At 39.0% G+C, this 18,526-nt stretch overlaps 1 protein-coding gene across 2 annotated transcripts; it reads right to left on the reverse strand.

The window, feature by feature from the left end:
* Positions 1–8,294: 8,294 nt before the first annotated feature.
* LOC131236907 (equilibrative nucleotide transporter 3-like) lies at positions 8,295–17,664 on the reverse strand. 2 transcript variants are annotated; one of them, XM_058234441.1, is made up of 10 exons: positions 17,516–17,664; positions 16,187–16,250; positions 15,963–16,067; positions 14,800–14,955; positions 14,152–14,295; positions 13,929–14,034; positions 11,953–12,128; positions 11,712–11,872; positions 9,039–9,297; positions 8,295–8,571 (listed from the first exon to the last, which is right to left on the reverse strand). In XM_058234441.1, exons 1-10 carry the CDS (start codon positions 17,548–17,550, stop codon positions 8,464–8,466), a joined length of 1,314 nt encoding a protein of 437 aa, XP_058090424.1. In that variant the 5' UTR covers positions 17,551–17,664; the 3' UTR covers positions 8,295–8,463. The 2 variants fall into 2 exon arrangements, with proteins under 2 accessions (XP_058090424.1, XP_058090432.1); XM_058234449.1 differs by lacking the exon at positions 17,516–17,664 and adding an exon at positions 17,407–17,468.
* Positions 17,665–18,526: the final 862 nt, after the last annotated feature.

Consider the following 18,526-nt stretch of genomic DNA (forward strand, 5'->3'; position numbering starts at 1 on the left):
AGTTTATAAAATGACAATTATACCGTAGTGATGCCCTAACTAGTTGATTAGTTGATATCTAATGGACAGTCAGCATGAAAATAATCAAGAGTTTGTATTCAACAAGCAAACTTTCATAGAGATTAATGTCATCTAACTCTGCATGTGTTTTTGTGTGGTCTGCTTTTTCTTTCAAGTAGAGCATGTTTGAAGTGAAGTGATGGACCTTTAACTTTGTAAGATACTTGAAGTAAGATAGAGCTAACAGATGAAGTAAGCCAAGGTTCTTAAGCTCCCTAGACAACTTTAGGAACACCCAAATGTATCATAGAATTTACAATGACAAGCTTACAGTGGGTTAAACCTGCTGTAGACTCCTAGTTCATCACCGTCTTCTTCTTCTTCTTCTTTCTATTCCAGCATATGTAAATCATCTGCCCTCTCTGCTGCTGCTGCTTCTTCCTATCCTTGTTATTCTTCTCCGTAATCATATTTCAAAATCAGGGTAGTCTTATTCTTCTTCTAGCATATCCAAATCATTACTCTTTAAGCTTGTCACACTTGTCATCACCCTCTTCTTTGCTGGTACCTTCTTTTTCTTCCCTTCTCTCACCAGAGACTTCCCGATCTTTAGCTTTTATTTCTTCTGCGAGAAATAAACCTTTTGAACCTCTTTTGTGGAAGTTGTCATCAGCCAAAGATAAAGGAATCTCGTACCTCGTTCCAGACATAAAGAAGGAACATCTTCCAAGCATAAGGCGTCGCTACTCACTGAAATGGAATGGCAAAATGGTGTAGCTGAGAATTTTGCTGCATTAACTGGAAAGACCGATGACTTGTTTGATTCTCTACAACTGACACCATCAGGAAACTGCACAAAGGAAGCAGCTCTTTTTGAAGAAATCAGGAACAAGATGAGTAAAATGGCGAGAAAGTCCATGTCTTTCGAAAGTAGAATGCCTCCCACTTTCGGGCACTTGTCAACTAAGTTGCCTACTCATCCTTCTATTGGTTTGGCAAAGGAGGAAGTCATCCAGAAAGACCCCAAATGGGAAATTCTCGAGTTGCAGATAGAGGCTAGGATTTTAGCAAGTGCTGTGTTGCCATGAAAGTTCTCCAGGTAAGTTGCAGAAGACTGCTTGGAGAAGCTATCGGCAAGAAGTCTTATATCAAACCCATCTGCAGCAAACACAACAGTACCATCCGCCAATGCCATGATGTTAATTTCCACCACGAGAAATGCCATTTTATTCGACTTCAATTCACAAGGAAGGCTGATTGTGCACTTTGATGGCTGCCGACGTGCTTGTCTGGTGACAAGTGATGAAAAAGAGGAGTTGGGAGGTTTCTTTCAATCAGAAATCAAAAGAGCTGATATCCTTGTTCAATGTAAATCTGCACTAATTGAAGTTTGAGAAGGATGAACTGTCCAAATGGAAAAAGATTGGCATTCTGCAATTGAGAGGGTGGCAGAAATCACCCGGCCATCATATCGAATTCAATGACACTGAATTCTTGAACAGCTTGGGTCGACAAAGGACAATTTCTCCATCTCCCAACCTAGAGAAACTCAAAACCTTCAATGCTTTCCCTCAACAGAGACACCAACATGGCTTAAGAGCGAATTGTTTCAGAAAAAACTACAGGAGGCTCTACGCAATTGGAAGGAAGCTAAGCTCTCTCAAGCTGGGCATTGATGGAGGACGATGGATGGTGGAGATTCTGCTTCTCAATTGTCTAAAGAAACTCTAGTGTTAATGGGTGGTGAATCAGACTCCCATGGCCCATTTAAATAAGTGAGTTGGGTTCGGGTTTAACCCCATCCAACCCAACATGCTTTATCGATTGTGACCCGACCCAACCTGACCAAGCCCAAACAATGTATCCATTTTTGTATGTATCCGCTAATTGGAAACGGATTGGCTACTCCCCCTGCCACCAGCCCGGTGGCTGGTGGTCAGTGCTCTGTGGGCCCCACCATGATGTACGTATTTCATCCATTCCGTTCATCCATTTTTACAGGTCATTTTATGGATTGATCCCAAAAATGAGATGGATATAAATCTCAGGTGGACCACACCACAGGAAAACAATAGTAATTGGATATCCACCATTAAAATCCTCCTAAGGTCCACTGTACTTTTTATATGCCATCCAATCTGTTGATTAGGTCATACAGGCCCAGATGAAGGGAAAAAACAAAAATCAGCTTGATCAAAAACTTTTATGGCCCCCAAAAGGTTTTTAATGGCTGACGCTCATTCAACACTGTTTACTGTAATGTGGTCCACTTGAGATTGGGATATACTCAAATTTTGGTCTCATATCATAAAATGATCTGGAAAAATATATGGACGGCAAGGATGAAACACATAAATCATGGTGGAGTCCACAGAGCACTGACCATCAGCCATTGGCTGGTGGCAGGGGGAGTTGCCAATCCGTTCCCACTAATTGGGCATGGTGGAGTGTGGTCAGGCCAGGTCGGGTCAGTTGACTCTGACCCAATTACAGTTAACTGAGCTGGCCTGGGTCTGACTTGGGCTTAATGAATTTTGTGACTTGGGCTTAATGAATTTTGAGCCTATGTGGGCCGTAGAGTGATGGCGCCCATTCCATGTTAGGTTTGAGCTAGAATTCTTGGGACTTTTATAATAAACTGCTGGGCTCAGATTCACCCTGAACCATCGCCGCCCCTGTCACTACTATATATATATATATATATATATATATATATATATATATATATGCTTCCCTGCGCACCTACGCACGTGCACACCTTTTCACACGTGTCATGGTTGTCTAATCTGAACGGTCCATGTGATGCGGAATTCCATGAAACCCCATTTGACAAATTTTCACACTGATCTAAAATTCTGTTGGGCCATAGTAAAGAGAAATGCAAATCAAGGAAAGAAAATGTTTTCATTTTTCATGGGCCATCAAAGTTTTAGTTCAAAGTAAAACTTGAGCATGGGGGGTTTCACGAGGTGCTGCTTCACATGAACGGTTCAGATTTTGGATCCACATGACGTAGGATGGGTTCTCAAAAAAGTTCGTACGTAGTACGTATGAACCGGTTTGCCGGAGAGCGTTTCCGTGTGTGTGTGTGTGTGTGTCACCAAAATTTTGAAAATATTGTGATATTTTCGCGATAAATTAACTAACGATATTATTGTGAGATTTTAAAAAATACAGGTGGTTTTAAATTTTTCTCTATTTATTTATATATATAATTATCTATAGATTTAAATATATTTATGGCAAGATTTTACCCAACCGATAAATTCTGGAGAACGAGATTGACCCTGCCCCATTTCCTTCCCTATCAGTAGTACCACAAGTATCATCAAAGTTTTCAAAATATTGTGATATTTTCACGAAAAATTATTGTGAGATTTTAAAAAATACCGGCGGTTTGCAAAAAGATTAGTGACAGACATTCAAGCGGTATTCTCTCCATTGACATGTGATCCTACATTTTCAATCTTTATAGGGGAAATCAATACCGCTTGAATGTCCGTCACCAGTCTTTTTGCAATCTTTTTCTTTCAATAATCTTTAGTTTCTTACACAGAGAGATGAACCAGTACACCCATTACTCTATCATACTCGTGGAAGGGTTATGTGTCAATCGGGACCGTCCATCTCATTGTAACATCATGGATGGCCCATGGTTTTAGAAACAACATCAGATAATTGCTAAATGTCTTTAGTTTTATTTAAGAAATATGGACCGTTGTCTCTATCTGTTCTCTACAGCGGTGCTGAAGGCCGATGATCAGACGGATGGAATTATCTGATCCATGTATACTTTGGTTCGTTTAACGTAGAGAGCTGGAGTAACCAGATCGTTGGTCTGATTGATGAATCGAGCTGCCACGTGTACGGTGGAATGATTGGTGTATCCCAAACGTTCTAACAATTACGGGGAAACTAAAAATTCATTAATTATAATATAAGTAGTAGGGAATCATTGGACTCATGAGTCACGTGATTGCCTCATCAAATATACAGTTCTGTTGTGGACCCTCTAGTTTTGTTGATCCAGACCGTTGACCTGGTGGGACCCATCCTGGATTGGGGATGCCCGAACTTAAACCCATAGATCACGGGTTCACATCTGGTAGGATGGGAAACAGGTTCATCAACGGTTTACATAGATGGAAAATATACAAAAGGAACGAATGGTTAGGATCTTCCAATTTAAGGAAATTTTGGGACATCATCCATCAGCGGTGGACCCAATGGCCGCCGGTGGATGGAGGATATCCGTAGGATCTGCCAATCAATTTGGCTTACAACTAGGAATCTAGGACCGTCGATAAAACATAGCAGCGAGGAGAAAATGAACAAATCTCCTTCTCCGGAATTTCTCGTTCAGGGAAAATCTTGCTATAAATATATTTATTATAAATCAATATATATATATATGAATTAGTTAAAAATTTAAATGATTTTCATGTTATTACCAGGATAATATGGCGATAAATTAGTGAAAATTTTAAAACCGCCGGTATTTTTTAAAATCTCACAATAGTTTTTCGCGAAAATATCACAATATTTTGAAAATTTTGATGATGCTTGTGGTACTACTGATAGGGAAGGAAATGGGTCAGGATCAATCTCGTTCTCCAGAATTTATCGTTTGGGTAAAATCTTGCCATAAATATATTTAAATCAATAGATAATTATATATATAAATAAATAGAGAAAAATTTAAAACCACCGGTATTTTTTAAAATCTCACAATAATATCGTTAGTTAATTTATCGCAAAAATATCAGAATATTTTCAAAATTTTGGTGATATATATGTGGTAGTGATAGGGGCGGCAATGGTTCAGGGTGAATCTGAGCCCAGCAGTTTATTATAGAAGTCCCAAGAATTCTAACTCAAAACCTAACGTGGAATGGGCCCATTACTCTACGGCCCACATAGGCTCAAAATTCATTAAGCCCAAGTCAGACCCAGGCCAGCTCAGTTAACTGTAATTGGGTCAGAGTCAACTGACCCGACCTGGCCTGACCACACTCCACCATGCCCAATTAGTGGGGAACGGATTGGCAACTCCCCTGCCACCAGCCAATGGCTGATGGTCACTTCTCTGTGGACCCCACCATGATTTATGTGTTTCATCCTTGCCGTCTGTATATTTTTCCAGTTCATTTTATGATATGAGGCCAAAATTTGGGTATATCCCAATCTCAAGTGGACGACATTACAGTAAACAGTGTTGAATGAGCGTCAGCCATTAAAAACCTTTTGGGGGCCATAAAAGTTTTTGATCAAGCTGATTTTTGTTTTTTCCCTTCATCTGGGCTTGTATGACCTAATCAACAGATTGGATGTCAAATAAAAAGTACAGTGGGCCTTAGGAGGATTTTAATGGTGGATATCCAATTACTATTGTTTTCCTGTGGTGTGGTCCACCTGAGATTTATATCCATCTCATTTTTGGGATCAATCCATAAAATGACCTGTAAAAATGGATGAACGGAATGGATGAAATACATACATCATGGTGGGGCCCACAGAGCACTCACCACCAGCCACCGGGCTGGTGGCAGGGGGAGTAGCCAATCCGTTTCCAATTAGTGGATACATACAAAAATGCATACATTGTTTGGGCTTGGTCAGGTTGGGTCGGGTCACAATCGATAAAGCTTATGGTCCACATGTTGGGTTGGATGGGGTTAAACCCGAACCCAACTCACTTATTTAAATGGGCCATGGGAGTCTGATTCACCACCCATTAACACTGGCGTTTCTTTAGACAATTGATAAGCAGAATCTCCACCATCCATCGTCCTCCATCAATGCCCAGCTTGAGAAAGCTTAGCTTCCTTCCAATTGCGTAGAGCCTCCTGTAGTTTTTTCTGAAACAATTCGCTCTTAAGCCATGTTGGTGTCTCTGTTGAGGGAAAGCATTGAAGGTTTTGAGTTTCTCTATGTTGGGAGGTGGAGAAATTGTCCTTTGTTGACCCAAGCTGTTCAAGAATTCAGTGTCATTGAGTTCGATATGATGGTCGGGTGATTTCTGCCACCCTCCCAATTGCAGAATGCCAATCTTTTTCCATTTGGACAGTTCATCCTTCTCAAACTTCAATTAGTGCAGATCTCCCAACTCTTTTTCATCACTTGTCACCAGACAAGCACGTCGGCAGCCATCAGAGTGCACAATCAGCCAGCCTTGTGAATTGAAGTCGAATAACATGGCATTTCTCGTGGTGGAAATAAACATCATGGCATTGGCCGATGGTTTTGTTGTGTTTGCTGCAGATGGGTTTGATATAAGACTTCATGCCGATAGCTTCTCCAAGCAGTCTTCTGCAACTCACCTGGAGAACTTTCATGGCAGCACACCACTTACTAAAATCCTAGCCTCTAGCTGCAACTCGAGAATTTCCCATTTGGGGTCTTTCTGGATGACTTCCTCCTTTGCCAAACCAATAGAAGGATGAGTAGGCAACTTAGTTGACAAGTGCCCGAAAGTGGGAGGCATTCTACTTTCGAAAGACATGGACTTTCCCGCCATTTTACTTATCTTGTTCCTGATTTCTTCAAAAAGAGCTGCTTCCTTTGTGCAGTTTCCTGATGGTGTCAGTGGGAGAGAATCAAACAAGTCATCGGTCTTTCTAGTTAATGCAGCATAATTCTCAGCTACACTATTTCGCCATTCCATTACAGTGAGTAGCGACGCCTTATGTTTGGAAGATGTTCCTTCTTTATGTCTGGAACGAGGTCCAAGATTCCTTTATCTTTGGCCGATGACAACTTCCACAAATGAGGTTCAAAAGGTTTATTTCTCGCAGAAGAAATAAAAGCTAAAGATCGGGAAGTCTCTGGTGAGAGAAGGGAAGAAAAAGAAGGTACCAACAAAGAAGAGGGTGATGACGAGTGCGACAAGCTTAAAGAGTAATGATTTGGATATGCTAGAAAAAGAATAAGACTACCCTGATTTTGAAATATGATTACAGAGAAGAATAACAAGGATAGGAAGAAGAAGCAGCAGCAGAGAGGGCAGATGATTTACATATGCTGGAATAAAAAGAAGAAGAAGAAGAAGATGGTGATGAACTAGGAGTCTACAACAGGTTTAACCCACTGTTTGCTTGTCATTGTAAACTCTATGATACATTTGGGTGTTCTTATAGTTGTCTAGGGAGCTTGAGAACCTTGGCTTCATCTGTTAGCTCTATCTTACTTCAAGTATCTTAGAAAGTTAAAGGTCCATCACTTCACTTCAAACATGCTCTACTTGAAAGAAAAAGCAGACCACACAAAAACACATGCAGAGTTAGATGACATTAATCTCTATGACACTTTGCTTGTTGAATACAAACTGTTGATTATTTTCATGCTGACTGTCCATTAGATATCAACTAATCAACTAGTTAGGGCATCACTACAGTATAATTGTCATTTTATAAACTGTCCATAGCCAGGCTCGCTATTTGAAAGGTTTTATTTTAGTTAGAAATATGTAACATGTACAATTTCTAAGTGCCTGCATACCATCCATCACACCCTGCCAGAGTATCAAAGTTTTTCCCATTCATGTTTTTTGTTTTAATACAAGATACTTTATTATCACTCTTAATTTTTCAAATGGGGAAGAACGTTAAAAATACTAGTACTTCATATTACTACAGTGACTTTTGAATGAGTGACCTGTTTAATATCATCCCATACACAGTCCACCCAGCCACATGATATTAAATTAATTTCTTCTGGGATATGGCCCAACCCACATTATACTAATTTTAATTTCTTGTGGAGGATGACCCACCACAGCTGTGCTTGCTGCTGTGGTCATCACATGTGTGTTGCACTACTGCAAGGGCCTGGTTCGTCCCAACAAAAGGAAGAAAAAAAAAAGTGGAATTTAGATGAAGGATAATTGTCATTGCTTTCTAAACATACATTCAGTATATAAGATTACCTTAAATAGAAATTCTCATCACTTAAAACCCCTCTATGGAAGAATCATCTCCGGACTGAACTATCAATTAAGTCCCCAAATGATCTGGGCAATCTATATTAAAGCCATTGATCAAATGGTTAAAATTTCTCATCTTGGGGTGATGCTTGCATGGTTGCCCATGAAATATGCATTGGACCTAATAAACAGTCTAGATCAATGGATTGGACAGCCCAAGTGCCCCAAAGAAACTAAATGAAACTAGGAAGCAATATTAACTAATAGTTCTCTGAGAGCACCGGAGCATTTCTCAGGAACGTTTGCTAAGAATCACTTAGAGAGGAACAATGGCCACATGTGGGCAAAAGTATTTCTTGACAAAACTTGCAGCTACTTAATGCTTCTATTTTATTCTAGTGACATGATTAACTTTGAGAATAACAAATCCATGCAGTTTAAAATCTTGATTGCCATAACAATCAATTGAAAATGACATTTTTCTATGTACAAAGTAGCAGTTCCAAGAAGATTTTGGGAAAGTTCCACACTACAACAGAATCTCACCACCCTTTGCCTATGAGCCACAGCCAATCAAGTGTAACCCCTGCAAATATGCCTGCCAGAAGGAATAATACAAGCAAGTTCCCCAATGCATTCTGCTCAGGTCCCTGGAAAACCAAAACCCACACATCCCACATAAGAGCCTATTCCCAATTTTTCCTAAGTTCGTGGTAATAATAATAGAAGAAATGGCAATGCAATGTTTCTATTATGCATGCTTCATGGAAGTTTCGTGGAAGCACACTTCACATGCACCTCACTTGCCATGGCAAATGGACCGTTGAAGTGGAAAACTACCATATGAATGGTCCATAGACCAAAAAATCGGGGATCAGAATATGCTAACCATTTTCAGATCAACCATCCATTTGAAGCTGCCTGAATTGATGGCTACCATGGTCCGAAGGCCTTGGCTTTTGGGGAATAGCCCATCCGGGTGCTCCAACAAATCAACAGTTCTGAACTTCGTATGCATTTGCCATTTGTATGGTGCCGATATTGTGGTCAGTGGCACTTCTCAAAACAAGCATGAAACAGGACATCATATCGAACAACCAGCACAAAATTAACAAACCTTGTAACCCTTGGGTGCTGCGGTTAAAACACAGACAGTCAAGTAACCGTTGCTTAATCCTAAGAATGATGTCAGCATGATCATCCATCCTTGGTCTCCGTATTTGGTGGTGAAGTAAAATGCCGGGACGAGTAGAAAACGAGAGAGAATCACCAGCATGAGGCCTCTGCGTGAGGTGATCTTCATGCATTCTATAAGGGGAATATATCTCCCGATGAGATCCCAAACATTATACATTGCTATCAAAACAAGCGCATACCTGAAAGACAACAAGAAACTAGAGATAAGACCCATGACTAATCATGATTACATTTTATACTCCAAGAGCACTGATTTATGAAATCCTAATGTAAATATCATTGCTTAATATCATTATGCCCATAATACAGTTGGCGATAAAATTACAGGGTCTGATAAGGTAAGCATAGATATGACTCCATGGTACAAGTATCATATCTGGTAAGGGCCTGTTTGGATTCATGAAAAGCATGAGAAAGGAAATAGTGTTTCTTGGGAAACCCTATTTCCAGGAAACTGTGGGAAAGGAAATATTGTTTTCTTTGTTTGTTTTCAACAAGGTTTTCATTGAAATTTGGAATCTATTTTCAGAATTGTTATTTGGCAAAACAAAAATTTTTCTTGAAAAAAATAATTTAAGTAGTCAGTAGCATGTGCTAGATTAGCATGTGTGGCACATGTGGGATACTTAGAGATGCACAGTATCACATGTGGCATACACGGTATATGTGGGTATTTTAAGCTAAATTGTGGCATGCGTGGTACATGTGAGGTGCTTGAAGTTGTATTGTGGCACATGTGACACAAAACACATTGACACATATGACATGTGGGCACTAAAGCTAGATGACGACACTTGTGCACATTGGCACCATTGGGATGTGGCTTATTTGGAGGATTGAAGGTGGACAATGGCATGTGTGGTACATTGGCGGATGTGGGGTGTTTTAGACATGTGGGTCACAAGTAAGATGAATGGTGGTACATGTGGCACAATAGCACATGTGGGGTGCAAGAGAGGATGGATGGTGACACATGGCGCATTAGCACATTGGGGGCTCTTTACACATGTGGGGCACAAGATAAGATGGATGATAGCACATGTGTCATAGTGGCATGTGTGGGGAATGACCAAAGATGAACAATGTCTCATTTGGCACATGTGGCACATGTGAGGTGATTGAACATATATAGGAGAGCATTTGAGATTTAACCATTGAGAAACCCATTTTCCTTCCACCATGCAAAAATGCATTTCTTAGGGGTAGAGGTGGGAAAATAAATTTATTTATTTTCCAACAAAGATAGAAAGTGGGAAATGGTGTTTCCCACAAATAAAGGCTTAACAAATAATGGAAAGTGAGTTTCATGGGAAACACTATTTCCTTTGCTATGCTTTCCATGAATCCAAACAGGCCCTAATTTAATATCATGGGAAAATCTCTGAGTTTGGAATGTGGTGAGCTGAAAATAATCAGAGATTGATGAACCATGTACATGTGTCCATGAACTAATGTTAAGACACCCCCCATAGATTAAGCACAGAAATATTTCTAAATATACTTAGTACAAGACGGTTTTAATCTTTGACACAGTATTCAGATTGATAATTTCTAGCATTTGAGAGAGCTTAAGAAATATTTCCTTAAGCTGGAGAAGGTTGTTTGTAGATTTTCAGATGTCTTAAAATTGGTCAAGTAACTTGAACCCAAGAATGCATCGCAACAGTGCTACTGTAACTTATGATACTTTTATCCTTCAAAGACAGTAGACTATACAGGTCAGATATGAAAGTACATATGTGGGTTCGTGTCAGGAGGAATTATATGGACATGCTCATTAGCAACCATACTGCTTGCCGATGTGAGGATTCCATACTGCTGAGCAATGTTTCTATGATCCAAACCATTTATTTGATAGGGCTCACTGTGGATGGGTACACTCAAAAAATCTCCCACATTGGAATATTTCAACCCTTTGATCATTGACCCATTTTCCATTGAATTATGGACAGCCTCCTTAACTGTCTTTTTCTAGGCTATTGATCGATAGGTTACAATATTATCTTGAAAGGCTCCAAGGAAACTCCCATCAGTTTTTTTTTTTCATCAGATCAATGGTTTTGATCACCAAAATATGGTCTCATATGTACAGAATCATGCGTGGCAGCACTGTACAGTTGCTGATGAGTAGGACCCTATAATTCCTCCCATGTCAAACATTTATCAACCATACCCAAACATGTATTTTAAAATAATTAAAATTACAAAAACATACCTGAAAACATATTGCCTGTTTACCTACCAAGAATAGGACCTTCAATAGGAAATTAAGAATGATTGGTGAAACAGGATTCGGAAAGCCTACCTAAATAGCTTGGACATATGAAATAAATTTTATTAAAATATACTTATCTGTTAAGCATATATATTACCTACAGCTGTGTCCTCATACCCTAAGATTTGTTGGTCAAGGCAATCACCTAGATCTACGACACTTCTATGTCCAAGTCACGTACATTATCACAAATGAATCAGCATCTATCTACTGTGACACAAAAATAAATAAATAAAGGAACTCTGTGCGCTCAAAAACATAAATTTCTAGGGGAAAAAAAACACATAAGAAATTTTTGAGTTAAATGCTATCATTTACCAAGTACCCAGGCTGTGGTGGCCAGTATCCTCAGATAAAAACCCGGGAAAAATTGATAGTGTCAGCACATATATCAGAAACATATCAGCTGCATAATCTATGTTTTGTGACAGCAACTGTCTATTACTTAGGCGCCCAAGTTGTTTCGGATCTTCTTCTACCTACAATAAATCAATATCTGATTATAAACTCATGCATCTTGGATTTCAAATGCAACAGATTGTGGATGAAAAGAATGTACTCTTGAATTAAGCTGCATTTGGATTCCACCGGCAGCAAGGTCAGCCGAAACGGTTGCAGATCCTTCGGAAGCTGCTTTTGAGCGATAGTATTTCACAATTGGCAGTTTGGGAAAGATGTATGCATAAAGGAGAACACATAGTAGCTCAAAGCATGTTGAGATTGCAAAGAACAACACTGCAAGAGGAGATTATAAGGAATGGTTAACAGGGAATCTTTCACAAAGTCTTCAAACTTCAAAACCCCTAGTAAAGCAAAGATGTACAAATCACGCCTTATGCCATGATGGCAAGCCTTATAAGAATTTGCAAATTCCGCAACTAGATCACAGCCATCTGTATGCTTCCATGTGTCCCAAGCTGGCAAATGGATGCAGAAAATCTGAGCTGTCCATCAGATGTGCCCACCAATTTAGATGTCTCACCCAAAAATAAGTTGGTCCATTTATCACGTAGGCCAATGTATGGAAGAAATGAGCTTATAAAATAAACTTGGCCAAGTTTTTCTAGCTACCATTTGTTTCATATACTGCGGACCTGCTGAGAGGCATAATTCTTGGGCTAGAGCAAATACATTGGAATCCACCCAATGGATGGCCAGGATATCACACATGAGCACTACGTTGGCACAGGTAGTGTGTACAAGGGCTCAGAATATTAATTATATTCACAATTCATGCGCCCGTGTATGTCTGCTCAAGTAGCAATAAATATCTGAATGAAAAGCTTCTACTTGATAGTAAAAAAATATCAACAGCCATAAAATACTATTAGGTAGCATGTTATTATCCATAGTAACACAACAGATTGTGAGGGCCAGCACCTTCTTAAAGAGGAAGTAGGGAATAGGGATAGTGGGGTCTGCACCCTTCCATTCATAATCATGACCAAACACAAATCAAAATTCCATGTGTTTCAAGTTCAAATAGTGATTGCAATTTGGAGGGTTACTTCTTGAATAAAAATAGAGTTAGACTAACCTGTTTTGGTCATTTCAATAAAGAGGAAATGACAAGAATGAATGATGTTTCATTGTATTCACAACAAGCAAGCAGCCTCCAAATTGCAATTAAGTTCTTCTTGAGTCCAACTTGAGATTGACATAATAGCATTTTGAAGCCAACCCTAAATAAGAATATTTGAAGCAAATTACAATCTGGTTATTTCAACTTTATTTAACAGACAATTGCAATTCAATTAGATAATGAATCCAAATGCACCCTTAGTCTTTATTGAATTAAATAATTGCAATTAGATTCGATTGAGCCTCGAGACACAAATTAAAACTAACATGAGCTAATGCAGATCTTTCAAATAAACAGAGGAGAGCAGGGCCGGAAAGCAAAAATAATGAGTGGAACAGGATGACAACAGAACCTCTCAAGACTTTACTTCAGGGGCTTGTTTGGCAACATGGAATGGAAAGATTTTGTGGGTATTTTCTTTTTGTTGGTTGTTTGGTAGCAATGAATAGAGGGGTTTGGATTTCAGACGAATCAAAATCACCAAAAGAACCCTTTATGCATTCCCACCTCAAAGCTGATTTGCAAAAACCACTCAATTCCACAGGTTGCAAAATCCACTTGATTCCACAGGATTTAAATCCACACTAAAACAAATCCTACGTGTCACAACATGGCAGAAGTGGTGTAACACAAGTTCTCTAATTTATTTTGATACAAGCATATAAATGAAGGGCGCATTGGAAGGCTTTCTTGTCTTGTATTGACCAAAATGCATTTAGAATATAAACCAAGAGCTCATCGCAAGGCTTTTTGATTATGTATGGATCAAAACACCCTTCTAAAGGGGGAACATGGAGGTGAGATGCTGCCCACAGACACACGCACAGTCCATCCCAGTAACCTTCAGTGCAAGCTTAATCATATTATGACCTACTAAAATATATAACACAAACTTATATTACTAAATATATCTTCGGAGAAACAACATCTTGGATATAAGGCATTTTACATACTAGCTCCTTTCCGAAGACCGTCTTTGGAACTTTCGAATGCCGCCTTTGTAATTAACCTCAAAGCAGATGTTAGAGCCCCAGAAGCAGCCAAACCAGCCAAAAATGACTGTAGTTCCACAAGAACAAGCAAATTCGTACAGGTAGTGTAAACAATCTAATTAATTGAAAAGAAAAAAAAAAAGTGAAGAGCACACCAAAGAATGTATAAAGGCTAATATTGTACTTGGATGAGTTCCGGAGTCATGAAGGACAGATCGCCAATCATTCCCCCTTGCACATGAGCATCTGCAACTCCAAAAGCTCCACTAAGGACACATAAACCAATATAGGTTCCGATCCCTCCTTTTCCAGATGTTGCCAAATCCAACTATAAATGGCAAAAGAATATAAGGAATGAGGATGTCATTGAAGTGAAGATATAGTGTTACTTGCGAGGGTAGCCATCAAATTTGACTCTAAGCAGATGTGCCAACATGGCAGGTGGGCACAGGATCTAGGTCATTCATTTAGTTCGACCGGCTGATTATGTACTGTGGCCAAAAGATAGGGCAGTCCAGTAATCAAGGGAATCACATGTGTCAAGAGAATGGACAGTTAAAAGAAATTGGGCAACAGTCCAAATTCCACATACATGCCTGTCGAGACTGGACCAATTTCAAGCAGAATTGGGGCCACCTGATGGCTCGACCTTAACACACATGCCACATCAGCAAATCTGGGGAAAGCAGGATTCAAATTACTACAATCACAAGCAGCCATAGCACTGCCCATTTGAAAAGTCGAACAGAAGTAATCAGACACTGCTGGTAAAGTTAAAGAAAATGCAAATGATGCATCAAACAGAGGCGGAGATTAAGAAAAAATTACTTACAACAAGAACTAACAGCGAACTGATGAAGAAAAGAACATATCCAGTTAAATTGCGCCACCTGGTATTAATCTTCGCCTCATTGTATGCTAGAATCGCAAGTGTTCCAAGCGCAAATGGTTGATACACAAGAGTAAGTACTCTAGTAGGGTGATACTTCTACGAAAGGAAACAAACACCAGGCATCATCAAATTCAGTGTACAAATCCTCTACTATCCATCCTAAAGTACAATTTGTTTTGGGTCCCTACTCATGCCTCAGTGGTAGACGTGAGTTTCAACAGTGAGAGGTTCAAGTGCCCATGTGGTGTGTGTGGGTGTAAAAAAAGAGAGTACAATTTGTATTAATATGGCTACATTGATGAAAATGGTCACCCCCCAAATCAAGAAACCATCTAAGATGATGGAAAGAAGCAAACAGAAAAATCCGTCATGCAAATAAGGGCGTGTTTGATTTTCCGGTGAAATGGCAAATACAGGGTAAAAAGGTAATAATTACTTCCCCCTGCATTTACAACTTACCTGATTTGATTACTTATTTTTTGACACAAAAATCAAGAATATTACAAAATATCTGTAGGTCCCATTGTGATGCATTTTGCTTATCTACACTGTTCATCCATTATTCCAGTTGAATTCATAGTATGAGTAAAAAATTGAGGCATATCAAATACTCAATTGGATCACGTCATACAAAAAAGGGAATCGAATACTTACCGTTAAAAACTTTGTAGGGCTACTGTTTATTTTGGCGTGGGCCACTTGAGTATTAGATCCGCTTCATTTTTTGTCTCACGCTCCAAAATATTGTAATAAAACAGACTGACGGAATGGATATATCATTCGTATTACCTTGCGGTTCAAAAATTAAAATTATTTCTTTTGAACCAATTTCACAGGCACAAGTTCTCATGAATTTTCAAACGCAGTGAAATTGTAATAATAACCATTTCCCAGGTATTTTCCGTTTCTTTGAAAAACAAACAGGCCCTAAGGGTGTCATAAGCATATAAAAGGAATGTTACCATGATGTAAACAAGTAAAAGGAGGAATTTGCATTACTACATCTTAATGATTCATGTATCATTTAGCCAAAAGGGCATCACATAGAAAACACGGAAAAGAACAGTATAAGCAATTCTGCAAGAAAGGAAATGACTACATACTGGGAACAATTCAGCATAGTAATCTTCGATTGTCAATATGCTGTTCCATGAAAAGAGGCACCCATTTCCTAAAAGCCAACATACAACAATTGCGGTATACCTTCCCTGGAAATCATGGAATCTCAATGTTAGCGATTTATTCAAATGATTCTCAATTCATCAACAGCATGACAATATGCATTTTGCCCTCTGTATAAACTGACTACAAATTTTAAGTGACGAACCTCGTGTCTAGTAGCAAGCCCATTTTCATTGTAGGAAGACATGGCCACTTCCCACCAATAACACCTAAAAAAACAAAAAACAGCAGCATTACTACTAGAATCTCACATGATCTTTCAAAGTAGCACTCTTTCTATTGGAAATGAATGAAAACACTTCCTCAAGCCTTGATTATGCATGTTTGACAAAAAGTCTGACGGTATAACATAATTTCTAAAATTTATGTATAAAGTTTTTTATAATTAATCCATACACCTATGACATTACAACCATTTTCAAAAAATAAAAATTAAATTAAAAGAAAAGAAAAGAAAAGAAAAGAAAAAAAAAGAAAAGAAAAGAAAAGAAAAAAAAACCAACTGAATTTTGTCCTAAAAAGATATCAACTCCAAACTATCATAACTGCAGACCCTCCATTCCTCTACATTTACACACAGTTTCTTTGAGCAGTGACAATGAATTCATCTACGCAGGGAAGAAATTCCATAGAATGACAGAACATAATGACACGCCCCCGATATCTAAATCTATTTGGGAAACATGTTCAGTTATGAAAAACAATGTTATTTCCTCGACCAGAAATCATAAGAGGCTTACTTCCCTATTTCCAAATTTCCAAATTTCCGATGAGGATAATATAATAACCCAGCCTAATAATAATAAGAGGCTGACTTCCCTATTCGTTCCGAACAGGGAAATTTCCGATTCGAAACTTAGTTTGTACATATGGAGCCCATGGACGGTCTATCCAAACTATTGATCTGAAGGTCCCCATCATGGATAGACAACTCCCCCAAAATCTCCCAAATTGGAAGATCCTAGCCATTAAACCTTCGGCCTTTCCTGCACTGAATGTCGTTTGCCGGAGTATTTCTTTCTAACCATGTATTTTTTACGCCAAGAACGGGAAGTTTAGTAGAGCTGGCCAATCGAGATGGCACTCTGCGAATCATCCATCCATGATGGACCGTCAGATCAATGGCTTGGATAGACCAACCATGGGTCCCACATCTACAAACAAAATTCCGAACAGGGAATATAGGGAACTGTGCAAGAATACCACATCTCAACCCTTCAAAAGAAAGAAAATCAGAAATCTTTCAACACCCAATTCAAAAATCCAATCTCCTTCTCCACTAAAACAAAACAACGGAAAAAAGAAAGAAAGAAAGAAAGAAAGCTTCTATACAAGAGATGTAGAAAAAGAAAAGAAAAAACATACAGAAATCAATATTCAAACAAACAGAACATGAAATTTCATGAAGAGGAGAGAAAATGAAGACTGAGAAACAGTTGATGGGTCGCAGAAGAGATGAGAAGAGCTTGCTTACAACAAAGGCCGTGTTGGTGGAGAATCTTGTTTCATTTGGATTCAAGAATCTCTTTTTGACTTTTAAAGCTGAGAGAGAGATCAGATATGGAAGGGTCATCCGAAGAATCCGGCGGCGAGAGTAACTAGATTCGTTGGCAGTCTTATGACGACATCCACTGTAAATCAAGGTATGCATGTAACTTAATCTAGACCGTCCAATTTGTGGGCCTCATTTCTTATATGGTATTTACTGACAACAGGATTACTGATTGCCTTCCCCTCATCAGTTGGATGGTCAGATGCACCTTGTTTTCCCCCTCAATGTGGACACCCCACCCTTCAAAAAAGGTTTGTCTCTGCATCAAGATGCCCGCACCATTAAAATCAATGGATGTCGATGCACGGCCCTCTTCGAGCGTTGATGGGTCTGCCATATGGACGGTGTACATTAACACGGGTGCCACGTGTACATCGTAGGAATTCATGAGTATAGATAGTAGAGTGGATTTGGACTGGATTGAATTAGTGCTATATAAATCCAATATAATAGAGAGAATTTTAGAGAGAATTAGATGCTTCTTTCTATTGATAATTTTAAAATCTCCACCATTGCTTTTAAGGGAGCTGAACGGATGGCTCGGATGAACTGCCATGTGTACCATGGGGAGATGACTCTACAACATTACGGTCCTTGATCACACGTGACAATATTACTTGCAAGCGCCATTTATTTATGGGAAGGCCCCACCATGCAAGCACATTGGATCAAAACTCTTTAATTTACTCATTAGGTGGACACGTAATCTTCAGTTCATGATTTTTTTTTATTAATCATCCATCTAAGGTGGACCCAACAAACCAATGGTCTGGATCACTGAATTATGGGCCCACTCATACAAGATGAAAAGCCCAGGAAATTGCACATATCCTCAAATCGAGGAGGAGACCTATTTAAAAAGACAACTCGTGGAGTGCATGGTTATTTTAAAAAAGGGGAATTTTTTTATGCTCTGGCAGCATATGATGCTTA

Source organism: Magnolia sinica, chromosome 1, assembly GCF_029962835.1.
Source record: "Magnolia sinica isolate HGM2019 chromosome 1, MsV1, whole genome shotgun sequence".
NCBI lineage: Eukaryota > Viridiplantae > Streptophyta > Magnoliopsida > Magnoliales > Magnoliaceae > Magnolia > Magnolia sinica.

Excerpts from the sequence above, each read along its gene's own strand:
- LOC131236907 (XM_058234441.1), bottom strand. The coding sequence starts at position 17,550 with ATGAAACAAGATTCTCCACCAACACGGCCTTTGTT. Across the intron at positions 16,068-16,186 it reads GGCTTGCTACTAGACACGAG|GGAAGGTATACCGCAATTGT; the intron begins GTTCGTCACTTA and ends CATGATTTCCAG. Across the intron at positions 11,873-11,952 it reads AAATGCAGCTTAATTCAAGA|GTAGAAGAAGATCCGAAACA; the intron begins GTACATTCTTTT and ends GATTTATTGTAG.